Genomic DNA, 26,331 nt, shown 5'->3' on the forward strand with positions numbered 1-26,331 from the left:
GGCAGACCCTGCTTAGCTAAGGGGACAAGTCATGCTTGCTACCAAAAGACCAGCTCTCCTCTCCTAAGAGAGGAGATCAACTAAACACTGCAGCCCTACCTAATTTATTTCAGTGAAAAATCTATGCACATGCGTCCTATATGTGCACTGCCAGTGCTATTGCTTATAGTAATGGGTGGGGTGGCTTTGTCTGATCCTAATTCTTGATTGATTTTTTATATTTATATATTATATATAAAAATCAGTTTTTCATGTGTATAAATACAAAAACAGAATTTAAAAAAAATGTCTAATCTCAATACGTAATACTTAAAAAACAACAACAATCATATGTACACAAAACAGTCCTGAGGTCACTGGAAAACAGGGACTGCCCTCTCCGATTCCCTGCACAGGCAGATCTGCATCTGGAGCAGCGCCAGACCAGGCTCTTGAATTATGAATGAGTTTAAAGGTCCGTCTCAGTGCGCCCCCCCGCCGCCCCACAAACGTGGTCAGACTATGGCACATGGAGCATCTAGATCTCCTTTGGGTGCGTGCAAGTCTTCACAGGGAACGGGGGTGGGGAGGTTATGGAGAATCTGTCCTATCTTTTACCAAGAAGAGTTGGGGGCCTCACACAAGCGAGGCCCCCTTGGGTGGGTGGGCGGGCTGGTTCATAAGAACAGCCCTGCTGGATCAGGCCCAAGAAGACCCATCTAGTCCAACATCCTGTTTCGCACAGTGGCCCACCAGATGCCGCTGGAAGCCACAGGCAGGAGTTGAGGGCGTGCCCTCTCTCCTGCTGTTACTCCCCTGCAACTGGTACTCAGAGGCACACCCTTGAGGCTGGAGGTGGCCCACAGCCCTCTGACTAGTAGCCATTGATAGACCTCTCCTCCATGAAGCCATCCAAACCCCTCTTAAAGCCATCCAGGTTGTTGGCCGTCACCACATCCTGTGGCAGAGAGTTCAACAAGTGGCTCAATCCATGAGCTCGCAGCCCATGGATTAACCAGCGCCCTTAGAGCCACATAGCCTTTCCTGGCCCCTCATGAGCCGGCAAGCCCGCTCAGCTGCAAGCTGCCAGAAAGCAGGATTTCAGTTAGGTCTGCATGGACTGCTTTGCCGGGGTTACCCCTTGCAACCTCATCCCAGGTTATGGTGGGACAGACCTGCCAGCACCCTTTGCCCTCTATCTACATATCCCCTCCTTGGACGTCTCATTGTTCCCCTCTCCAAGTAACAGGAAAATACCCACCCCACCTACCAATTTTGTGCTTGTGAAGGACTATCAGAGTACAGGGATCTTTGGGGGGCCACTGGTGCTCTCACTGCCAGAAGGAGGCTGTCATGGCATGGAATGGATTTAAATGCCCATTCTCTGATGAGCTGACTCAACGGCACAATCTTTCCTTTCCTTTTTCTCTGTCGAGGATGGGCAGTCCATGCCAAAAATGCACAAATACATTTGGCACGCCCCCTTTGAGATTGTGGCCGATTGTGACTACTCCGCTGATGTGCTGACTCTTTCCCCACAGTCTGGCCAAGGAGCTTGCTGGGATCAGGTGAGCACCAGGGAACGGCTACCCTCTTCTGCAACTGGAGTTTGGCTGGGCATGGTTTGAAGAATGTCTGTGGTGCGATTTACAGTTCCAAATTGAAACTGCGGGTTCGCCAACCTCCGGTTTCATGTTACATATGAACTGAGTCAGTGAAAAGAAAGTAGGCAGATTAGTTCTTACCAGAACTTCTTGTTTTAAATTGTTTTGCCTAAAGGTATATAATTGTTAAAAAAAAAAGTATTATGTATTGAGATTAGACATTTTTTAAAATTCTGTTTTTGTATTTATACATATGAAAAATTAAAAAACCACCAAGAATTAGGATCAGACAAAGCCACCCCACCCATTACTATAAGTAATAGCATTGGCAGTGCACATATAGGATGCATGTGCGTAGATTTTTCACTGAAATAAATTAAGTAAGGCTGCAGTGTTTAGTTGATTTGTCAGTTAGGTTAACTGCTTAACACTCTTTGATCAATTTAGAAGATGCTATTTAAACAACCAGCAGATTTTTTTTTAAATGGCATTTTTAGTACAATAATTTACAAAATTTGTGAGTGGCAGGCACTTTTCTGAAGAAGCATTCCCTTCTCTCACACACTTGCCTCCATCAAGATGCTACATGCCTGAAATGAGTGCACAGACTGTCTAAAAACAAAGCATGTGGGCCCTCATATGTAGCAGGGGGAGGAGAACTTCTGTCCCTACTGAGCCCAGCTTAGGGTATGTTCTAGTGGCTGTTGCTGGTCGCCTGCCTTCCATCTTTTAGACTGCAAATCCTTTTGGGACAGGGAACTATTTTTAATTCCTTTTTGCTATGGTTGAGAACATTGGTTGTTGTTTTTAATAATAAATTTATATCCCACCTTTACTCCAAAGAGCTCCGAGTGGTTGCCTCCTTGTACATTTATCAAATTCATACAGATAAACAGGCCTTCTCTGTTGCCGCCCTGAGACTCTGGAATGAGCTCCCTGCTGAAATAAGAGCCTCCACACCTCTTTTCAACGTTAAATAAGTCTCTAAAGACACAATTTATTCACCCAAACTTTTAAACTAGACTTGTGGGTTTAAGTTGTCTTAAGGTTTCAATTTCTGTTTTAATTTTTTCATGTTGCTGTAAACCACACAGACACAGAAGTTTTGGGCAGCGTACAAATATAACAAACAGTTTACTTACATTTACTAAGGAGTAAGTCTCTTGCAACCAGTGAGACTTACTTCTGAGTAAATATGCATAGAGTTGCTCTGCAGGTGTATCATGTCAGTCACTCTCCACAGAATACATGCAAGTGTACGACCTTTTTAAGGTACACGGCGTTTGTCTACAGCTCAGATAAAACTTTAGATGTGTTTGTTTGGAACCAGGGCTTTTTCAGTTCCAGGAATCTACACCTTCAATACAGAGATGCCCCAAGAAGGTACAATAATTTTCTTATCACAAAGAAAGCATCAGCTTCTCAGACTAAGAAGAGAAATTCCACTCATCCTAGGTCTGTGCGGCCAAATATCGAACAAATATTATAATATCAAACCAATCAAACAAAAGGCTTAGCAGCCAGCCAGGGTTATAAGAGGCAAAGGGAAGGTGGTCACGTACTTTGAGATCGGCTATTTTCTCCTCTTCAGTTGACTTTTGTTTCAGGACAGTCTCAAGTTTTTTCTTCAGTGGATCCAAGAGACCCTGAAGTTTGGCCTTTAAAGAAGGAAACACAAAGAAAGACATACTCAAGTCTAGGCCTCCAAGGGTCGGCCAACTGTGTGGCTGCAGTATTTGAATTAAGATGCCACTACAAGCAGGATAAACAATGCAGTCACATTTTCTTCAGGACTTCCCCAACAACCACGATTAGGGTTTAATAAGAATAGCTGATTAGTTCAAATCCCTTTTTGTTTCTCTCTCACTCTGTCTGGTTTTTTTTGAATGTGTGTCATAATCTCACTATCATATTTTCTTGCTGGCCTATTAGCTGTAATCCTTGGAAACAACTGGTATAAAAGATGCAGAGCCTCTAAAGCAGAATGCCACAACTTCTAAAAAATCTTGGACTTCTCAAGCTTCTGCTGCAATACAGAGCAAAAGTTCCCATTCTTCATAACTGGGGGGGGGGGGGGGGGAATGCAACTTTTTTGCCAATTTATTGCTAAGGATTAGAAACAAGAGTGTGTCTGGGTAGAACATTTTTGCGTGCCCTCTCCAGTGTCCCTCAGTCTCCTACTGACTTATTTATATGTGCATATGCAAACACATACCGTATTTTACGGACTATAAGACGCTACGGACTATAAGACGCACCTTAATTTTAATCCATTTTTTCAGAGTTTTAACATATTAAACTGTTAAAACATATAAGACGCACCTGAATTTTGGCGGATATTTTTCGAGGAAAAAAGTGAGTCTTATAGTCCATAAAATACGGTATGCTATTTTTCAGGAGTCTCTGCATTCTTTACTCGGTACCCAAACAAGTATTCAAAGAAAAACATCGGGATTCTGTAAACAATAAACCCTAAAAAGCATAACAGAACAAGCAATTTAAAATGACCAAGGACTTAACTGTAAGCAAAAAAAGACTGCACTAATTAAGCAACAGGGTCATAGAGCTGCAACACAGAGCTGCATCTCCCAGAGAGGTAGTCATGTTAGTCCGCTTCAGAAAACACAGCAAAGGGTCTTGCAGCATTTTAAAGACAAAGGCATTTATGGTAGCATCAGCTTTCCTGGATGAGAGTCTATTCCAGCAGATGCATGCTAGCAGATATGTACACACATACAGATGAAAGGGCAGGGGGGGAAATCGAATTCAAAGTAGAGATTTTGAGTGTTCTCGGAGACATAATTTGATTTTAGGTACAAAATATGAAGAGTTAATGGGAGAACAAGAGTTTAGCATCAGGTAGGGCCAAGATATTTCCTTTTCCAGATTCATGTTTCAGATGGAAGCAGTATGCATATGGCAGTTTGCAAATAACCCAGGGAGACACACACAGCCCAAATGAAGCAAGTAAGACATACTAAAGTTAACAGGACTACTCAAATAGGAGTAAGTTTTCGTAATTGCACCTTTACGACAAAACAGCCATGAAATTTCGGATATTCAGACAAACGCATTTACAAAGAACTCTTGCTGCACAAACTAGATTTATCCTATTTTGATGATGTTATTTAGGAACATAGGAAACTGCCATATACTGAGTCAGACCATTGGTCTATCTAGCTCAGTATTGTCTTCACAGGCTGGCAGTGGCTTCTCCAAGGTTGCAGGCAGGAATCTCTCTCAGCCCTATCTTGAAGAAGCCAGGGAGGGAACTTGAAACCTTCTGCTCTTCCCAGAGCAGCTTCATCCCCTGAGGGGAATATCTTGCAGTGCTCATATATCAAGTCTCCCATTCAGATGCAACCAGGGCAGACCCTGCTTAGCTATGGGGACAAGTCATGCTTGCTACCACAAGACCAGCTCTCCTCTATTTCCACAGGCATTGTGAACATCCCCTTCACACAGAGTGCAGCCTCTTAGCTACATCTTCACAAAGACCGGGGATGAAAGAACATGAGAAACTGTTCTGTCAGAATGGTTTTGTTGACATGTCCAAATCAAGCTTTGCCATACTTGTTCATTATCGTGTTCTAAAGAGAGATAACCTGGAAAGCAGAAACTATATACATGCCCTAGAAGCAGCTCACTGATCAATGCCCCGTATAGCTGTTCTCCATATTTGGCTTTGACTTGTTTCCACATCTCAGTTCTGCCACATACATCAAAATGGACAGAATAAGTCTGAAATAACTTCTCACATCCATCCCAGGTCTTTGTGAGGATAAAGCTGGCCAAGAGATTGTGCTTATATAGGTAGGGAATATCCACAGTGATGTGTGGTGCCTGTAAAAAGCATGTCATCAGTTATTAAATTTAGCTAGCTTGTACAGCAAATATATTTGGGTAAAATATCCCATACTTTGTGGATCCTTCACTATAAGGATGCAATTATATCGGTTTACCCATGACTTGACTTCATTGAGTCTTATCTGCTCTATCTGGACACACAGAGAGAAAGCGAATGAGCAGGCCTGACAAAAATCGGAGAGGTTTTTTAAAAAAAAACAACAAATTAAAAAAATCAGATTTTTAAAATTTAAATTGGATTTTAAGTTATTTTTAATTCATAAAAAACCCTTGGTCAACGATATCATCATGAATATTAACCATAACTTCTAATTATATTCTATGAACATGTTAAGAGCAGGAAGAGAAATAACAGACCAGATCAATCCTATTCTGCAGCTGGTGTACATGAAGCACACACACAGTCAAGCCCTTGCCCACCTCCCTCTAAAAGTGCATTGACAAAGATGGTCAATAAATGAACAGAGGACTAGGGGGGATGGAGCAGACCTGAGCAAGGAAGAATCTGGATATAAATGCAAGGGCTGGGGAAGGGAATAGAAAGTGAAACCAAAGGTGAACAGAACACATTCATGCAATCCTGAAGAAACATTTTCGGAGTGTATCCTCCATTGTAGAAGGGAAACTCCTGGCAGCAGGCTGTAAGAGACACCCTATTTGGGAAATGCAAACAGTGCAACAAAGAAAGGTAAGGCCTGGTTGCCCGAATGAAACAATATTATGAGAAATATCTATTATAGGACATACCTACCTACTAAAAATGAAACCTACATCTCTCTCTGAATATGTATTAAGGTTATGTTAGACAACAAGAATGTACTTTTACTAGAAAATGATGATTAAACAGAATCTACCAGACTAGTGATTTAAATAATTAAAATCGAGTCCTTCTGTAAAGCAATTTAAAACATGATTTAGAGCAAATCAATCCTGCGAGTGAGTCAGGTGATTTTCAAACTTTCAGAAGAATACAACTTCCATCTGAAATATGGAGCTGGTGGATGGATTATTTCTGCACTATGGAATTCTTAACTAGGGAGAGTTAATACTGCATAACTATTTCCAATACACAACTCAAGAGTGTAAATGAAGCTGTGAAAGTATGAGTCACTGTTGGTCCTTTGGTCCAGCACTGACCATTTTAATTTGCAGCAGCTCTGCCAGGTCTCTCAGCTCTCCTACTTCCGTTTGCCTTTTTGATGGTTGTAGTTTCTTTTAATATTTAACTGATTTCAAGGTTTTAAATGTGCTTTTTATGGAGTTTTATTGTATTTTAACTTTTAATCCTCACCTGGGGATGCCTTATGAAAGGCAGTATAAAAATTGAATGAATGAATGTCTCAAGCAGAGGCCTTTCCTGGCCCAGCTGCCAAAAAACTTTTAATTGGAGACATCAGAGACTGAACCTGGGATTTTCTGCATGCAATGCATGTCTGCTACACACACAATCGGTGGTTTTATAACCTATCCTTCCACCAAGAAGGTACATAAAAGGGGGCTGAGACTGACAATTACAGACTCTCCAAACATTCACATCACCCCATCCCACTGCACACCTTGTACTCTTGCACAACTTCTTCCAGTGGCATCACACTGTGGTGTTTATGGTTTCGCGACTCCCTGCACACCACACAGATGGGTTCCTCATCTGTCTCACAGAAAAGCTTGAGGGGCTCCTGGTGCTTCTCACATAGGGCTCTCTCGCCCCGCGTAGCCCGGCCTGCTGCCAGGACAGCAGGTGCTCCAGATGAATCCCCTGCTGCCGCCAACTCGACTGCCTCAGCTGATGCTGCCGGGGGTTTGAATGGTTGCGGATGCATCTGGCGAATGATCTGCACCATGTTGGCCAGCTGAAGGTTGGGGCGGAAGTTGCGACGGGGAAAGACTTTGCGGCACTGGGGGCAAGTGAAAGAGTGGCGTGGTGGGGGAGTAGGTGGGGTTGCAGATACAGTGTACTCTTCCTCTGGCTCCTCTTCCTCATCCATTACTTCCTCATCATCATCATAATTATCAAAGAATAGATCACTCCCCACAGCATCCTCCCACATCTCATCCGACCCAGGGTCCTGGTCCCAGTACTCTCTGTCATCTTCCTCATCCCACACTTCGTCATCTTCATCATACTCATCCCTGGAGGCATCCTCTTCCTCCTCTTCCATATCCCCGTCATCCAGGTATTCGTCATCCTCTAAATCGTCATCTTCATCATCGGCGTCTTCCTCAGGGCCCAGGTCATCTATCCCTCCGTCATCCCCTGCCCCCTCAGAACCAGCCCCATAGCCTCCATCTGAGCCAGAGGCTCCCACATCGTCTCCTTCTTCCTCGCTTTGGCCCTCACCAGAGCCCCACAACTGGGTGATGCAGACGCGGCAGAAATTATGACCACATCCAATGGACACCGGGTCTATGAAGTAGTCCAGGCAAATGGCACACACAGCCTCCTCGTGTAGGGTCGCCACCGGGTTGAGGGGGCCCCCATAGGCACTGCCTGCAGGTACCGCTGCTGCTGCTGCCGCAGCCGCCATGGAGTTTCCAAGACACACACACACACCCTACTGGGAATCCTCCTCCCCACTTCCTAGCGCTCCCCACCCACCTCCCCACCCACCCTTGCAGGGAGCTCTTCCCCCACCCCACTACGTACGAGCCTGCTTCTCGCTGCCCTACAGCCAGAGATCCCGGGCCCCCAAGCTCTCTCCTGCCCCTCTCCCCCCCCCCCGCCCCCCGCAGAACCCCGCTGTCCCAAGGAGACTCCGAGGGGGTCTTCTTCCCTCTCCCGCAGCTTCGCCTTTCCTCCTTCCCTTCCCTTCCTGCTCACCCGGCCCCAGGGAGCAGCCAGTCCTCCCGGCCCACCCAGCGCCCTACCGCCTCTCCTGCCCTACCTCCCCCTCCTCACAACAGCCTGGAAATGCAGCAGCTCGCTCAACCTACACTTCACCCCATAGGAAGGCACAGACAAACTAGTCACGCGACGCTCTCTCACACCTCCGCAACGGCGACTCTATAGTCATGAAGACGCACTGCCACCGGAAGTGAGGCAGGGAGTTCCTGGGGACGCTCTAGCCTGCCACAGCTCGTATCTTTGTTACGAAGCCGGCTTGACCGAGAAGCTCGGGAGCGCGCTAAACTTCTTTGAGCGTATGGACTGGCTCTACCCACCACCAAACCTCGGTGTTCAGTGGCTGACTGGGTGGAGAACGACACACGTGTTAAGTAAGAACTGGTTACGTTTCCTACCCGGCATGCACGACGTCAGTGACGTCACCACAGCAACAGGAAGAAGGAAGTTGCAACTCCGTAATAGGAAGAGGCTTCTCTATGGCTTTCTGGAAATGCACCAGAAGTTGGGTGTCACTCTACAGTCTGTCTGTCTCTCTGGTTCCCAATGATGCCACCATAGACCAAAGAATTATACAAAGACCAGAGGGAAGGATCCTATTGGATCCTTTTCGTGCTTCAATGCAGAAATTGATTTGGGCAACCAGTATGCGCTCCCTTCCCTTGAAACAATAGGCAGTAGCAAAGAAAGAGGTTTCTACTCTAACCCATGCCTTATTTCGTATTTGTTTTTTGTTTTTTTTAAGTGTTTCAACACGGTTTTTTTCCAGTATTAACAGAAGCATTTCATTGTAATAATTGCATTTTCATGCTGGAGGCAGAATCAAGGACATGCAAGATTTTATATTTTCTAAAAATGGGAAAATAGCCATAATTATTCCTTCGTCTCAGAGGCCGATGCTGTAGTTTGAAATCAGCATCTAGCATTTTCTGAGCATAATCTCAAGTCTGTGTAACTCCTCCTTCCACACAGTGAAAGATGAAATGAATCAACTACAGACTGACATCATGGGCATCAGCAAATTAAAATAGCCTGGAAGAACTGGACACTTTCAGTCAAAAAATCATACCATTTACCACTCAGGACACGGGGGCAAAAGAAGGAACAGTGTTGCTTTCATAGTCAGGATGGAAGGATATGACAATGCTTGGGTATAATGTGGCCAGCGACCAAATATTATCAATTAGATTTAATGGACAACCCTTTAACATGACAGTTTTTCAAGTCTATGCCCCAACGACTGATGCAGAAGAAGAGGAAGTTAATGAGTTTAATGCTCAAGCTCAGTTTGAAATTGACAGAACATGCAAGCAAATGTGCTGCTGGTAGTTGGAGACTGGAAGGCCAAAGTTGGAAATAGTAAGGAGGAAAACACAGTCGGACTGAATGGCCTAGAAAACAGAAACGAAGCAGGAGACTTGACTTATTAGTTTCTGCCAAGCCAATCTTCATTGCTAACACCATCTTCGAACAAAAAAATGCCTATACACATGGACATCACCAGACGGAGTACACAGAAATCAAATTGATTACATTATTGGTGCAAGGAGGTGGAAGAGCACAGTTATAACAGCAAAAACATGGCCGGAGGCTGATTGTGGAATAGATCACAAACTGCTCATGTGCAAGTTCCAAGTCAAGCTAAAGCAGAAAAACAAAGCTATCTAGTTTCCACGATATGATCTTGAGAATGTACCCACCATTTTCAAGGAGAACATCAGGAACCGCAGTGAAGTTCTGAACTTCACTGATAGGGAACCAGAAGAACTGTGGAATGAAATCAAAGAAGTTGTTAAGGACTAATGTTTATTAAGTTGTTAAGGACAAATTATTTATTCAACTTATATGCTGAATATATACTGAGAGAAGCTGATGAACGTAGTTTTAAAGTTGGAGGAAGAAATATCAATAACCTGTGCTACGCTGATGACACCACTCTGATAGCTGAGAATGCAGATGATCTGCAAGCTCTAGTAATAAAAGTCAAGAAGCACAGTGAAAAAATGGGACTACTACTAAATGTAAAGAAGACTAAACTAATGACGACAGGTACAGCAACCAGCCTCAGAACTGACAATGAAGACATTGAAGTGGTGGATAGCTTCTGCCTTTTAGTATCGACCGTCAACAGTAAAGGATCCAGCAGTCAAGAAATACGCCACAGATTGCAATGAAGGCCTTGGAAAGAATATTTAAATGCCATAATGTGTCTATACCTACAAAGATTAGAATTGTTCAAACAATGGTTTTTTGTGTGACACTCTATGGATGCGAAAGCTGGATTTTGAAGAAGCACGACAGAAAAAGCATTGACGCTTTTGGACTTTGGTGCTTGAGAAGACTTTTGAGGATTCTATGGACAGCCAGGAAAACAAACAAATGGATCATAGAACAAATCAATCCAGAATTTTCACTTGAGGTAAAAATGACCAGGCTCAGACTAGCATACTTCAGATACATTATGTGAAAACCCAGCTCCCTTGAGAAGTCCATAATGCTGGGGAAAATTGAAGGAAGGGACGGCCAGCAACAAGGTGGATGGACTTGATTATGGCAGCAATGAATGCACCACTGAGAGACCTTAAAGGCCAAGTTGAAGACAGATCATCCTGGAGAGAATCTATCTATGTGGTTTCTAAGAGTCAACACCAGCTTGACAGCACTTAATCAATCAGTCAGTCAGTCAATCAGCTCCTCCTGGTCTCTGTTTTAAGACTGATAGATTGCGGGCTTTTAGGCTCATTAAATATACATGCTTTCCCCTTCCCCAACCTTTTGTTTTTGGCTATGTGTCATTTTGGTCTTAATAAACAAACTTAATAAAGGTATTACCAGCCTGTGTGGTTGCAATCTTTCTTAGCCCACTTAGCAGGGGTTATTCCCTGCTGGGCCTAGTGGGTTTTCTAATTTTGCATTGAGCTTTCTTGCGAGAGGATGAGTGCCTCTTTCTTTTAAGGCACTATATTAGAAACATTATAACTGATTATTATGTAGATAGAACGGGTTGGACATATTTCCATATGTTAGTAAAGAGGGCGTTATTTCTTCGTTTGTCAGCCCTGCCCAGAAATTCTTGGCCTTCTGCTGGGATCATAGGAAAGCACTGTCCTATTCTTAAATGGGTCCCAGATCTCAGGCACTCGTGCCTCTCTCTTCCATGTTGATTGGGAGAATGCTTGAAGCTTTCTTGTTGATCATTCGCGCGTCAAGTATTATTGAGCAGCAATATATGGAACATAATTTTTACGAATTGCTTGTCTCTGTTTTCAGAGTGTTGTAGCGTATGTAGAAAGATTGGTAGCCAGCTGGTTTCTGTAGTGTAGTGGTTATCACGTTCGCCTCACACGCGAAAGGTCCCCGGTTCGAAACCGGGCAGAAACAGCAGAGTATTTTGGGGTTTTTTTTGTTCACCAGAGGTAATTTAAAGCAGAAATGTCTTCCATACATCTTTAAAATAGCTACATTATAAGTCTTTTTCTCCATACTTTTTTCGCACGAAATGTTAATAAGCAATGTGCTCATCAAGATTCGGGTTATAAAGTCATGTCTACAGTACGTAACACGAACAGTCTGTGTTTGGGGAAGGAGAAAATGGTTTGAAGGAAAAAGAATAATGCCAAACTGTGAAGAAACGCAAAAAATAAAAAGGGGAAGCAAGAGGCAACTCCGGATGATTTTAGAATTGTGTCTATATTTTGATGGAACAATTTCCTGAAACTCAGAAATAATGTTTATAATAATGTATACTATTGTGTGTCGTGCATAGTTGGGGCATGCTTCAGATCCTGAATTCTGGAACGATATTAATAAGACAAGCCAGCTTTTGGCTACAATTCGCAGATAACCACAGCAGCGATAGAACTACTCAATAGTGGAACAAAACTAACACTCGAAATAGACATTAACTATGTTAGTTAGAAGCTGGTTGTTCAGCAGCCCGGCTAGCTCAGTCGGTAGAGCATGAGACTCTTAATCTCAGGGTCGTGGGTTCGAGCCCCACGTTGGGCGACTGCTGTTTTTTGAGCTCGTGTATTAGTACTAAAGCGAACTCCAGGAAAGAAATGAATTATTTAATCTTTCCTTCGCCTTCCTAAACCGCACATGTTCGTTCATGGTTTTTAGTCAGTTTAATGCAGTCTTTATACGTGCACATTTTTTCCCAATCTTGATTTCGTTTTCCAAGCAGAGTTGGAATGGAAGCCCAAGATTGAGGCAGTCGAGAATTACTCTCTTTCGTGCCCCATCCTGTCTCTCCCCCGCAACGGGCCGCATTGCTCCTGTTCACGTTTCGTCGCTGTTCAGCAGGGTCGCTTTTCGGGATTGGCACCACAGTTTGTTTTCAGTGCTGCCAAGACGCAGCATTGGTCTATGTAAAATAATAATAGATAAAAGTGTCCATTAGCATGTGCAGAGTGAATCGTGACCCCACCAACAACACATGGATTCAGGGAAAAGGCTTTCCAGACAGGCGTTGTGACTTGCACCTCTTCTTTTAAAAAATAAATAAAAATGAAGCACGGCTTTTCAAAGAGCGTAGGTCAATGATAGCGCCTAGTAGTCCAGTTGTTTAACTAGAACTACAATTCCCAATATGCTTTGCCTCCACTCACTACATTTCTTCTTTGTCCTCAAGACTACATTTCCCATAGTTCTTAACGAGGGCAACACAAAAGGCCACAGGAATTCGGTCGGAATCTTGACTCTGAGATGGGTGTTTGCTTTGCTGCGTTGCACCCCAGCCTCTCATCAGGATAAAACTAACAAACCTGTGACTATAGGAATGGACCCCGGTAAGTGCTTGAAATGGGGCTGGAGGGAGATAAGGAACAAATGAGGGCAAGTCTGTGAAAGCCTCCCAGGAAATCGGATGTCAGTAAATGCGGTTTAATACTGGAGCATTATGCTGGCTGCTCCTTGGGTTAAACTCGAATCCAGAGAGGAGCGCTTGCGTGGACGACGTTGAAACACTAGGGCCAAGGAAGGTGAAGAATTGCTGATTTCCTATCGAAAGGGAACAAAGCATACTCTTCCTCCTTTAAAACATCTACAAGAAGGTTTAAAGATTGACATTTTTTATTCTAACCATTTTTTCTTGTTAAATTTCAGTTTATCTTCTCTTTTGAGACTCTATAAACACTTCTTACAATCCCTCTTTTGTTTTTGTTTTTGTTTATTGTTAAAGGTTCTGTTTAAATCTCAAGATGAAGGTCACATATACCTCTTTTATACTCAAGTTATTTTGACTTACCACCACCACTCCCTGATTGCATCCTTGCAGTTTATAATCTGGAATCTTAGAATCTTCATCTCACGCACAACTGTATTGTAAGAGTGAAAGATATCCACCCTTTTCATCATTTGGTTTTAAAAAGTATCCTGGTTGTGGCAGTGGAGCAAGACTGATATCTATGGAGCTATTTTGAATATATGTCCTTTTAGTGATACAAATAGAAATATTGCTATTATTTGATTTTTTTTTAATGTGCAAGCTTATTGAATTATATAAAACCTCATCAGGCAGAATGGAAATTCAGGTAAGGGTTGATGCTAAAGAGCTATGGTGAGTGAGGGGTTCCAGAGTTTGTCATTTTGTAATAGGGTTGTCGATGGAATCATTAGCTCAGCAAGCAACTTCACATGTATATTTCCACACTTGGAAAATTGCCCAAGTCTATGGTCATAAGATAGGAAAATTGCCTAGCCTATGATCCCAGTAGGCTTACAAATTAAACTTAAGCATGGGGCACCTTAGAAGGGGGGAAAGTTCTCTATAACATTGTTATTCCTTCCCTCCCTGCCCTCTAGTGGCTGCCTTTCCACACCAATAGCCAATCCCTAACTGCTAATGCAGGAAGCAGCATGAGGTGGGTAGAATCCTGAGGCTGTAAAGTGAATTGTTCCACTTCAGACTACAGGTGAGGGAATCTCACTTTTCAGTGCTCCCCCATGTAAATACTCCATGTACATTTTAAAAAAACCAAAAACCCCAACAAGACCAGCACATCAGGAAAGAGGTTCCAGCACTGGTTCCTGCTGTGCTAGTTTTCTGCTTTCAGGGGAGTATCCAAAAATGTGCTTTCCCCATCTGCAGTCTGAAATAATAGTATCCATGCTACTTCCACAGGACCCTGCCATCTCATTCTGCTACAAAGACCAGGCTTCAGTCAGAATTAGCTCCTTGTGTCTATGTTTGATTCTCAGACATCCCCAGCCTCTCAGAACCAGCATTTCCCCCAAGTACCAGCATTTCTTTCCTACTCTAGAGAAAGTTCTAAAAGATTGTGGACAGTCAGTGGTTGGATGCAGAACAAAACTCTAAATGGCTGATGCCTTTTGTTACTGCATGGAGGCAGCTGTGGATTGGCACAGATGGTCTCTTTTGAAGCCTCTTCCACTGGACAATTGGTGTCTGTTCTGTAGTCTCTTTTCAAGAGACTAAAGTTAAAGGGTTTGAAGTCCTTTTACAGTAACCACACCACCACAACCTATCAGTGGCAGGTTGGCTCATGGCAAAGTGACAGGGTTGGAAAATATCAACAAAAAGATATTGTTATATGGAAGTCTTGCAGTGAGTTGCTCCTCTTGAGGATATTATGACGTCTTCCATCCAAAGATTTGTTGCTGAACCTACCTGATGATACACAGGTGCATGTGGGAGGGACATTTTTGTGGGCACTTGTCTGGAAGGTTGACTTTTGTGGCATGCTTTAAAATCCTCAGGAGGCAAGCTCTGTGGAGGTATTATTTTGTTAGCCTACTTTGCTTAAGGAGAGTAAGCTTATGAGATCAGTCATGGGTGTGTGTGGGTGTGGGTGTGCGCGTGCGCACGCCTAACAACTTCACTGTGCCTGAACTGATTTGGACCAAATTTGGTACAGTTGTAGGGACACCTCAACGGCGTAGTATGCGATAATGTCATCCATCTCAGCTCAGGATGGCAGATGTGTGGTTTGAGGTAAAAGTGGGCTAACTTGTGAAGATGCTAATTATTGAAAGGAAAGTAGACAGACTGGTTCTGACCATAATGTCTTACACTCTTTTTACAAAGAGTGCCCAGTTTGTGTTCTATAAAGCCTTCAGATAGGCTTGAATGACTATAGACACAACACTAGGCAGGACTGTCAAGGTGGGAACGGGGACATGGAGAATGTTAAATGGCCAAGCTGATCTAGGTCTTTCATCACCATACTACAGTCCCCAAACTAACTTTTCATTCTTTCTTTACCTATATTGAATTTGACTTGTCTTACCTAGTGATCAGAGTATTCACTGTTGTGCTGTTCAGAACAAATCCCTGTCCCTTTCTTAGAAGCTGCTTCTTCTTTTTAAACTCTTTATCCCCTTCCTCTGCCCCACCTTCATCATCTTAGATGGCTTTTGGCCTCGTTGTGGAGAGTGATTGACTGACAGCAGCCTCTTTATTCTAGCAGGTGAAGATTGGATCAAGAGAGAAAATGAAGAGGAAACCTCTGAGCAAACAAATCCTGCGGAAGTGGATCCTGAACAGCCCCATGAGGCATTATGGGAAGAGGGTGAGGATTTCCTGGATTCTGAGCAGCCAAAAGCTCACAAGAGGGAACTGGAAATCCATCCGGAGAAATTTGCTGAGGATCTCTGTTTTGACTATGAGAACGGTCCTCAGAGAATCCACCCAAACGACAGGCCATTTAAGTGTGACGTGTGCGAGAAAAGCTTCCGTCACAGTTCCAGTCTTTTGACCCATCGGAGGCTTCATACAGGGGAGAAGCCTTACAAATGTACCGATTGTGGGAAAAGCTTTAACACCAGCTCGGCCCTCATAGTCCATCGCAGGACCCACACCGGGGAGAAGTCTTATGTGTGTTCAGACTGTGGGCGGTGCTTCAGTGAAGGCTCAGTGCTCATCAAACACTGGAGAATCCACACGGGAGAAAAGCCTTACAAGTGTCCCATATGCGGGAGGGGCTTCCGGCAGAGCTCACAGCTCCGTGCCCACGAGAGGACCCATACGGGCGAAAAACCCTATGAGTGCCAAGACTGCCGGAAGTGCTTCAGCACCAGCTCCAACCTTTCAGCCCACCAGAGGACCCACACTGGGGAGAAGCCGTACATCTGCACTGAATGTGACAGGAGGTTTGGGCACAAATCGCACCTCATCTCCCACCAGAAGACTCACACCGAGAAGCTGCACGCTTGCCCCGAGTGCCCAGCCAGCTTCCGCATGATCCACCAGCTGCTGGTCCATCGCAAATCCCACCAGGAGGACAGGCGCTACAAATGCCTTCTCTGTGGCAAAACCTTCAGTTACAGCTCAGCCCTCCTTGCCCACCAGAGAATGCACACGGGGGACAGGCCTTTCAAGTGCCTTGAGTGTGGCAGGAGCTTCATACGGAATTCAGACTTGAACAAGCACCAGAGAATCCACACAGGCGAGAAGCCCTATGAGTGTCCTGAGTGCGGTAAGAGGTTTAATCAGAGCTCGCACCTTGTTAGCCATCGGAGAGTCCACTTTAAAAGTAAGGCAAAAAATCCTGGTGCAAATGCTCCTGTTCCCGTTGAACAAGAAACAGAGTCTTCCTGAAGATCCTCCTCATAATCCCCCTCTACTTTATCTTGCTTCCTTAAGTTATTAAGTACACACAAACAGAATTAAGTACACACAAATGTCCATGCTGAGCCTTTTCTTAAAGAATGTAAAAATTCTGCACCAAGCCAGTACAGATCCTTCATCAAGAGGAAAGGAAGGAAGGAACACCACTGTGGGAAACAGGATCCTGGGCTAGATAGGCCTTGGGCCTGATCCAGCCGGGCTGTTCTTAAGTGAAGCCAGATCCTGCGGCCTGTATGCTATATGCAAATTAAGCTTATTTACTTACGTTTGTTTTGCATAATTCTGCTTCTGCAGAGCACTGAAACACTATCCCCCTGACCACTGAAAATCCTCCTCAGCCTTTCTATGGCTTCTGAGATCTCGCCCTGGTATTGCCCTCCTGTTTTCAATCTATCTTTGCAGCCATAAGGACTAGAAACTTGCTTAAAACAAAAACACAAAAAGTGAGACACTCAGGATGCTGAAATATGTGCCCAATACCACCTATGCTTGTGTAACAATAGAATAGGTACAGTCCTGCGCATAACACTTTCGGAGGCAGAACAATCTTTCTTGGTACTATTGTTTTGTCTTTTGCAGGCTTATTGTTGAGTTCTCCTTTTTACCTTTAAGGAACCTAGCCAGTAAGATTCAGAGATCAAACCACAGTTTAAAGGAGAGAGATTTTTCTTGAAGAAAAAATGGGCAGAATGGCTTAACTAACATCATAAAAGTTACTGAAGAACAAAGGGCTGGTTGAAACCAGAATTTGATCCTTTTTCTGTGGGTCTTTTTTGTGTGCACTTCCAGCCATTTGCTGTTCAGGGTTCCAGCTGGCTCTTGATAACCACCTTCCCTTAAAGCCTTTCCCCACATCTGAATTAAAATATATATATATTAGGGAAGTATTGTCTAACAACAAGAATTGTCTAACAGGGGAGTTGTATTTTTGAAAATAAGTAAATGGATAACTCAAGTTTAGTTACTCAGCCATGAAATAAAACAAGGGATTAGTTAGATGGTGGAAACTAATTGTCGCCTCTCATTGAGAGATGATGGCTGAGTTATTAAAGGATTTGGCCATCAATTAATAATTTCTCTAGAATATACTCCTGTGTATATAATACTTGTTTCTTTAGCAAACATTTACTGACTTCTCATCAGTCGAGGCAATTGCAGAACAACAATCCAGTACCAAAGGGTACAACCCAGTTCAGTTTTAAAAAAAATAAATCTTTGGAAGTCTTGACATTGACCAATAAGATACAGCTTGTACTGCCAAAGCTTATTCAGCATGCAAAAATTCTGTAGCTGAAAATGTTTTTAGAACTTTAATACTAAATCTGGAATAATCAAGTGGGATCCCACCCACCCCCACCCCCGTATTTTTGTTAGTCAGCCCATTTTATTTATGGGGGACTTCTTTCCAGCTTGCATTTGTCACATCTCTTTGGGCAGCATATTTTTAATGGTTCAGATTTTGCTTCCTAGCCACCAACATTTGGGTGCACTTCATTTGGCTTGAAATGCTGTGAAATTCTACCCATGTGCTTCAATGCTTCACAGTGACATTAGAATCGGGGGCTTACATTCTGCACAGCGCCCTGTAGAGCCAAGAGCTTTTATACAACTCAGCACGCAATGGAGGGAGCTGTAGCTCAGTGGCAGAGCATCTGCTTCGCATGCAGAAGGTCCCCGGTTCAATCTCTGGCATCTCCATGTAGGACTGAGAAAGATCCCTGCCTGAAACCTTGGAAAGCTGCTCCTGGTCAATGTAGACAATACTGAGCAAGATGGACCAATGATCTGATTTGGTATAAGGCAGCTTGCTATGTTCCTCTGTAACAGCCTCTTCTCAATGCTAGCTAAGCTGGAGAGGCTCTCTGGCTACGAAGGATTGTATCCTCACTGTAGCAACAATACTCCCATCATTCCCCATGGGAGAAATGTCACTGCAGTGCTGGTTAGAGTTTGGACTAGGACCAGGGAGACCTGAATTCAAATCCCTGTTCAGCCATCAAACCCACTGGGTGACTCTGGGCCAATCACATCTCTCTCTCTCTTTCTCTCTCTCTCTCTCTCTCTCTCTCTGCGCCTCACAGGGTTGTTGGGAGGATAAACATAAACATGTTCACTGCTCTGGGCTCCTTGGAGAAAGAGCAGGATAGAAATGTAAACATAAATAAATACAGTAGTAGTCACAGATCCGCTCCACCTTCAGTGAGGATAAGCTATTGAGTCACATGGAACCAGAAAGTGCGCCTCACTCTTGAATTGGCAGAGCACTGTACCAGAAGTTAAGCCAGGGAGAGTCTGTCACCCAAAAATCATGCTATAGAACAGGGATGGCCAACCTGGGGCTCTCCAGCAATTGCAACTGGGGATGATGGGAGTTGTAGTCCCACCACTGCTGGAGACCCCCAAGTTGGCCACCCCTGTTGCAGAGAGATTATTTTAAAATATAAATGTACACATATCTTCTTTAGTGCACTGTGGCTGCTATATGATGAATTAAAAGGAAGATGTCCTTTAACATGTCAATGTTAATTTAGAAACAAGACCCATTGATTTCAGGGTCAAACAAGTTTAGAATTGCAATTTTATGGCATAATCTTCTTGATGTATTTTCAGAATAAATCCCACTTCCTCCCAGATCTGGCAGGCGTTACTTTATTCATTTGATTCTGTGTTTATTTATGCTCTGCCTAGTTCTTTGGTGGATCTACAGCTGTCTCTAGCATTGCTTCTTTTGGACTTGCACCTTTTGATCTTGCTTCTTTTGGACTTGCCTTCTAAAAAGAACAAAAAAATCAGCTTCTCTCTTTGCTGGGGAGAAGGGTCTATACCTACCCAGTTAGGTAATCATTTCATATATCTGACAATGCAGGTTCTGGCAAATGAGAACTTTATGCCACAATAAATATGTTAGTCTTTAAGATGTCACAATTCTCTGTTGTTTTTATTTCTAGAGAAGTGTGTGGATTGCAGCCTGAGTTAAATACATTTCATCTTGATCCTGCTCCCTAAAACCAGATTGAGAGTCCATGGACTTTACTCCAATAAGGCTGCAATCCTTAGTACCCTTGTTAGGCCACAGATCTCCATCCCAAACTCAGGATGTACTTCTGAGTAAATAAGCTTACGCTCACACAAACATATACCCAACTTGTTGCAGAGGCAGGACATACTCCCAAGATTGCACTGGATGATCTGTATTTTGTACCTAGGTAAAATGCAACAAACAATTTTATTTATTTATCATATTTTTATACTGCCTGATATGTACATCTCTAGACCAAACCTCCTGATGATCTCTCCCAGCCATTTCATGTAGATGTTAAAGAGCACTGGAGACAGTATGGAGCCTTGTGGAACTCCACACTTTAGTTCTCGTTTTGCAGAACAGCGGTCTGGAATCTACCAGAAAGGTAGGAGCAGAACCGCTGTGAAACAGTGCTACCCGATCCCACCCCCCTCAGACGGTCCAGAAGGATACCATGGTCGATGGTATCATAAGACGCTGAGAGATCCAAAAGGATCAGCAGAGTTACACTCCCTCCGTCGATAGCCAGTTGGAGATCATCCATCAGGCCAACCAAGGCAGTCTCAACCCTATAGCTCACACGAAAGCCAGTTTGAAATGTGTCTAGATAATCTGCATCATCCAAAATTGCCTGAAGCTGAGAGTCCACTACCCGCTCAGTCACCTTACCCAATCTTGGAAGGTTAGAAAAAGGTCTGTAGTTAGCTTACTCTGAGGGATCCAATGCAGCTTTCTTCAAAAGTGGTCTAACAGTAGTCTTCTTAAGACAAGAAGGCATCCTGCCCTCCCTCAGAAATTATTTATATTTACCAGACCCTCTCTGATAATATGATTATCAGATGAGATAAGCCAAGTTGGGCAAGGGTCAAGAGTACAGGTTGTAGGGTGCGCAGTCCGAAGCAGCTTGTCCACTTCTTCAGGAGTCACATGCTGAAAATGATCCAATCTAATTCCAGAAGAGGAGTTGCTTGTCACCTCCAGAGTAAACTCTGCAGTAGCTGTGGAATCCAGCTCAGCCTGAATATGAGAAAACTTTGTTTTGCTTTTCTTGGATTAGGTCATGAATCACTACTGGGATTGCTGTGCAGAGTGGGGCTGCATGAGGTTCGCAGTCATCTAGTTATGGTTATTCTGTAATGCCAGTGATGAGTAATATGATGCCCATTACATGTTGCAATGTTGCGTTTATGGTTTTTATCTTGTGCGCAAACTCACTGTGCAACTCTAAGCTGTAAAAATGCTCAAGCAGCACTTGGTGTGCATTTGAAAAAGGGGAAAAATATATTACTTCCCTTTCCTCACCCCTCTTGCACCGCCCTGGCATTTCGGGAATGTTTCCTTTAAAAGAAAAAACCCATACTGGCTCTGTGGTACTTTGTTGTGTTGGCACATTCATCCAACCCCATTTTTAAACCAAAAAACAATGGCGTAGCACAGCAAGGCTTCTTCCCCCACGAGTGTTCCCTCTAACAGGGATTCCCAGATGTTGACTACAACTCTCAGAATCCCCAAGCAAAAGCCATTGCATCTGGAGATTCTGGAAGTTGTAGTCAACAACATCTGGGAATCCTTGTTACAGGGAACTCTGCCCCCCACACACCTCCCACTATTGCTAGGGGCATAGCAAGGTTGGAGTGGGCCCAGAGACAAGATTTTAAAATGCCCCCCCCCCAAGCTCAGCTCATGAAGTAAAGACGAAAGTGGACGATGCAAGTCATTTAATGGTACTAAAGAAAGACATGCTGTTCTGGTAGCTCCAGGTCTTAACACATCAATTTGGGAGGATGAATACAACTGAAGGAAGCCCAGGTGGGTGCATGGCTGGGAGAGTCAGTCATGTGACTTGCCTCTGGGGCCCCCAAAAGGCAGTGGGCACCCGGACAACTGTCTCCCCTTGCGCTATTATAGTTAGACCCCTGACTATTGCATTATTGGTGCAAGGTCAGAGGTGGTTGGAATACTGTGCTAAACATAAAATGTCTGGTGGGGCGTATGAATGGTCCAACTACAGCTATGGGCTTGCCACCAGTTGAGAAGTACATTCATTTTTGAGGAGGGAGGAGGAGAGTGTTCACATGTTCAGACTCCCGCAGGCAGACTGATGACTGATAACCATGTTCATATGCTGTCCTAATCGAACTGAAGGAGCAGAACCAGACAGCTCTGCTCTTCTTTGCTGGGGAGATAGTGCCACTTAAGTTCGCGGGACACAAGCTGCTCTTTGGGTCTGGGCAGACTCACAGCTGTGAATTATGAGACCTCTCAAAGTTAACACACGTATGGCACAACAGAAGTGAATGTGGTTCCACATCAATAGCTGGGGTCTGGATATGCGAAATCTGTATTTAAGGCGATCTATGGAAGGGGGAGTCATATTTGTGAGGGCTTTTGTAGTTTTAGAGATGCATTTTGTAAATCTTTGGAACAATAAGTAGACCAAATGTTTTTGCTTGTATTAATTTATTTTAGTTACATATTGGATTAAAGCTCAGGCTTGTCCCTGTGCAAATGACACATCTGGAAATTTGTATTAGGTGCAGGAAACCTTAAAGCAATACAAAAATGCAGTGGTAGCTTCTGTGACCCTTCAGGTTCCTATGTACATAAATTGCATGATGGATGTTCAAGGGGTGGTGCTGTGGGCTCCTCAGACAGAAATATGGCCTAGCCACAGTAATGCTTGAAATTACACCTGCCTTTTCAAAGTTGTTGTAGTAACTTTTTGATGTTGGTTTCTAGTATTGAACCTACTTAATTAAAAGGATTTAATAAGGACAGACAAAAGTAAATATTTATACAATGTATAGCTAAACTATGGAATTCCGTGTCGCTGGATGTGGTGATGGCCACCAATCTAGTTTTTAAAAGGGGTTAGAGAAATTCATGAAGGAAATGTATCAGTTGCTTCTAGCCTTAATAGCCATATACTTTAATCAGGACAGAGATGGCATGCCCACACAACACCAGGTGCTAGGGAACACTGTGTGGGGGTGCGGTGTTGCCTTCTCCCCCCCCACCCCCAATTGAACCTGACTGGCCACTGCATGAAGCAGTCTTATGTCCATTTAGGAGGAATCTCACTGACTCCAATGAGCCTTTTGAATAAACAGACATAGCACAGCCATGTTTGGTTACAAGCAAAGGGGGATCCCTAACAACTGAAAGGGGGTTGAAAGGGCAGGCAAGAGGCACCTTACCGCTGCCAGCAGCTTCTCAGTGGTGGTGGGCCGGCAGCAGCTCCTTTAGGCCCCATCAGCACAGGCGGTGGGTCCCCAGTTTTGGTCTCTATGCATGCAAATGGCCTCTGCACATGCACAGAGGCTGAAGCCGGGCCCCTGCTGGCCCGCACTGATGGGGGAGGGGAGCGCCAACAGGACCTAGAAAAGCTGCCGCCAGCCTGCCACTGCTACAGGTAAGGTGCCCTCTCGCTCACACACACACACAACCTTTCAACCCCCTTTTAGTGGTTAGGGATCCCCCTTTGCTTGTAAAGGGGAATCCTTACCAGATTCCCCTTTATGAACATCACAAACCGGGTAAAACTAGTTCCAGTTCAGTTTGAACTCGGTCCAAGCTCAAAGAGGTCAAACTGGGCCGGTTCGAATAGAACTGGCTCTGCACACCCCTATTGTTTGCCTCATTTCATCCAGTTTCTGTGGGCTCTAAAGTCTACAAAGCATCTCTAGCTCCCTGGATCAAAGCATGCATAACTATGGCATAGGAGTCCCTCTCGTTACATACCCGCAAGATCACAGCACATTCTACAAGTTCTGCAACCTCAGCAACTTTCTCACCCTTGGTTTTTGGGTGCAGTATAACTATTCTCTGATTGGCGGAGGTGTATCTCATTTCTAATTGGCTGTTTTTTCTAGGGGGAACTCTTGCTACGCTTTCTGAACATCGTTCTCTGGTCCTTACAGAGCCAATATGTATTCTCTCTGTTGTTGCCTGCTCTACTACAAGTTGTTGTCTGTTTAGAGCCTTCCTTATTTCACTTCACAGAAGTCCCCAAACTGGGAGGGGCTCACTCCCAAGGCACTATGAGACTCCTTTTGATTGACATCAGATCCTGTCTGTTGGGAGCACAACTCATTCTAGAGGACATCCTCTGTACAGTGAAGAGAAAGAACCCTTCACGGTAACTTTACCAATGTTGCTTTCTGCCTCCCTGCTGAGGCCAAGAACTGGAGTTTGCTCCTGGGAATCTTGCCACTCGAGTTCCAGTGCTGGGGTAAGCCTCTCTTTCTGCAAAAAACTGGCCCTGGCTGTAGCCAACCTTTCTCCGAACATTCAGACTAATATGAATATACAATGCCTCCCTCCATGTTCATCCTCTCTCCCAGCCCTTTATTTTTAAAGATTTATACAGAGCAAATTCAAAAAAGTATTCTGTGCCATGTTGCGATCACTGTATAATTTCCTTCTGGATTAAGCCACTAAGAAATAAGCTTGTCTTTAATAAGCCACCTTTTAAAGACTGCTCTCAAGAGCCTCAGTGAGATACTGCACAACCATGTCTTGTGTGTCGGATGCAACAAGAGGCCACCCCTTTCACAGGCACATCTCCCAAATCCGTATTTGATTTGTGTTACTTTTTTACAGCAGGAAGATCTGCTGCCATTTGTAGCCTCTGGGGTAAGCGTCTGCAGAGTTGTCCTGGCCAGCTTTCCCCATCCATGTTCATATGCTTCATGATGCAAATATGAGTACAGTTAGAATCTCATGTACTGGTCTCACAGTAGAAACTTAAGAATCGTGACTACAGATCATGGAAGCACCAGTGCAGTGAGAGGAGCAGACTAACTGCACCAGTTCACCATGGAATGGGTGGTTTTTGACAACCTCCCCTTCCCCAGAAAACATTCGGGGCCACCTGAAAAACATGTCACTGAGTGAGAGCTTGCCCTTGCATCCGTGCAGTTAGTCTGCCAGTGTTTTTGGTTTGCTCCTTTTGCTGCCCTGGTGCTTCCTTGCTCTGTATGTCAGCTAGTGTAGCTTCTCAGCTGATCTTTAGTGCTTGGCACCTGTGGATTCTCAGTAGGCAGATTCACGTGTAGTTTTCAGACAGTAGGAACACAAGCTGCATATATTTGTATTCATACGCTAATTGGAAAACTCTCACTGAAGTATTTTAACAGCTGGAAAAGTATAGATTTGCAATGTACTGGGGAGCAGACGTATGAGACCACCACAGCGTGTTTTTCTTGGCTTATAGTATGGGTATGGGTGTGGGGAAGCTGAAGAACAATGGAATGTAGCTTAAGTCCAGTGCCATATACGAATGCCACAGGGGTAAAACTCACATTTTTCTGAAACTGTCATATAATCAATTACAATTCCTCTTCAGGAAACAAGTACATGCAACCTTAGGGACATAGTCTGAGTTGGGATCTGAGCCCCACCCACAGCCAGGGATGGATTCTTTCCCCTGCAAAAGAGTTTGATGGAAAGGTGAAGATCCATTCATTCCTCTCTGCATCAAAAAATGCCACCTGGCCCGCTTCATAGTCCAGACATACCCGGACCCTTTGGCAGGCCTTGCTTATGGGTAGCGGGGTGGGAGGGGATGTCAGAGCGCGGTAGTGATCCCCTCCAAAGTGCTCCAAAGCCCAGATCCCCTCCTCAGGCCGGAAGTTGAGTTTTCTCTTCCTCTTCACAGATTCTTTGGCCACACCCACAGCCCAGCACCCCCTTTCCACCACCTGGACCTCCCAGTGGTGCTTTCCTGAGGTAAACCCTTCGTTGCCCAGCACGCAAGGGTACACATTAAATCGATCCCGAGAGTTAGCACGTTTCTGACGCGTGTCTCCCAGCTGTACACTTTTTCCATTGTCTGACAGGATGAGGTATGGGCCTGCAGTGCCCAGGTCCAGTGTCACATTGGCTGCAAAGAGATGGAGAGGATTGGAGAGTTAGGGCTTGTTTGCATCGTTTACCAGAGGGTGGCACCCTGTGGGCGCTGATTGCGCCCCTAGACAACTGATATCCAGGAACTGGTGTAGACAGAAGACTCTGTTTGAACCATTCAAGTTGCTTCTGCTTCTTTTGCACTCCTTGAGAAGCAGTGAACAAACTATAGAAATATAGGAATTGCTTGGCTTGATCAGACTAAAAGTCCATCTAGCCCAGCATTCTAACAATGGCTGGCCAGGTGCCCCAGGAAAGCTCACAAGCCATGGATGAAAGTTATGACCTTCCTCCGGTTATTCTTGGCATCTGCTTCTCAAGGGTATACAGTACAGCATGGGTGCAGAAGAGTTCTATTCTACAATCCTTGTCTTCTTGGTTCCATGTAATATTCTAATTTTCTGGGATTGTGGATTTGGGGTTTTCATGAGCTGTACGCCATGATCATCACAATTATAACAAATTAAGGCTTGACTTATCTCGCTTTGCATGTAATGTGTCTGTCTCATATATCAGCTTCACC

The 26,331-nt window shown here is 44.2% G+C and overlaps 2 protein-coding genes and 2 non-coding genes across 6 annotated transcripts in view; 3 read left to right on the forward strand and 1 right to left on the reverse strand.

Moving 5' to 3' along the window:
* The window catches only part of LOC128343967 (uncharacterized), a 51,337-nt gene that overhangs the window by 11,219 nt on the left and 13,787 nt on the right, over positions 1 to 26,331 (reverse strand). The window contains exons 7-10 of the mRNA XM_053293406.1: positions 25,276 to 25,785; positions 20,002 to 20,081; positions 7,007 to 8,002; positions 3,146 to 3,241 (exon numbers count right to left, since the gene is read on the reverse strand). Of these exons, the coding sequence (XP_053149381.1) occupies positions 3,146 to 3,241; positions 7,007 to 8,002; positions 20,002 to 20,081; positions 25,276 to 25,785 (1,682 nt within the window). The remainder of the gene's footprint in view (positions 1 to 3,145; positions 3,242 to 7,006; positions 8,003 to 20,001; positions 20,082 to 25,275; positions 25,786 to 26,331) is intronic.
* On the forward strand, positions 11,598 to 11,670 carry TRNAV-CAC (transfer RNA valine (anticodon CAC)). The gene has a single exon. It is a non-coding gene; the product is annotated as a tRNA-Val (tRNA).
* TRNAK-CUU (transfer RNA lysine (anticodon CUU)) lies at positions 12,225 to 12,297 on the forward strand. Its single transcript has one exon. It is a non-coding gene; the product is annotated as a tRNA-Lys (tRNA).
* LOC128347818 (zinc finger protein OZF-like) lies at positions 12,955 to 24,360 on the forward strand. 3 transcript variants are annotated; one of them, XR_008317750.1, is made up of 2 exons: positions 12,955 to 13,079; positions 23,904 to 24,360. XR_008317750.1 is itself a non-coding variant. In XM_053302972.1 (2 exons), the coding sequence occupies exons 1-2, from the start codon at positions 13,070 to 13,072 to the stop codon at positions 16,847 to 16,849; spliced, it is 1,143 nt and encodes a 380-aa protein (XP_053158947.1). In that variant the 5' UTR covers positions 12,957 to 13,069; the 3' UTR covers positions 16,850 to 19,804. The 3 variants fall into 3 exon arrangements, 2 of the variants coding, with proteins under 2 accessions (XP_053158947.1, XP_053158948.1); XM_053302972.1 differs by lacking the exon at positions 23,904 to 24,360 and adding an exon at positions 15,717 to 19,804 and having other exon boundaries at positions 12,957 to 13,079; XM_053302973.1 differs by lacking the exon at positions 23,904 to 24,360 and adding an exon at positions 15,720 to 19,804 and having other exon boundaries at positions 12,958 to 13,079.

This window comes from Hemicordylus capensis, chromosome 2 (genome assembly GCF_027244095.1).
Source record: "Hemicordylus capensis ecotype Gifberg chromosome 2, rHemCap1.1.pri, whole genome shotgun sequence".
Classification (NCBI taxonomy): Eukaryota; Metazoa; Chordata; class Lepidosauria; order Squamata; family Cordylidae; genus Hemicordylus; species Hemicordylus capensis.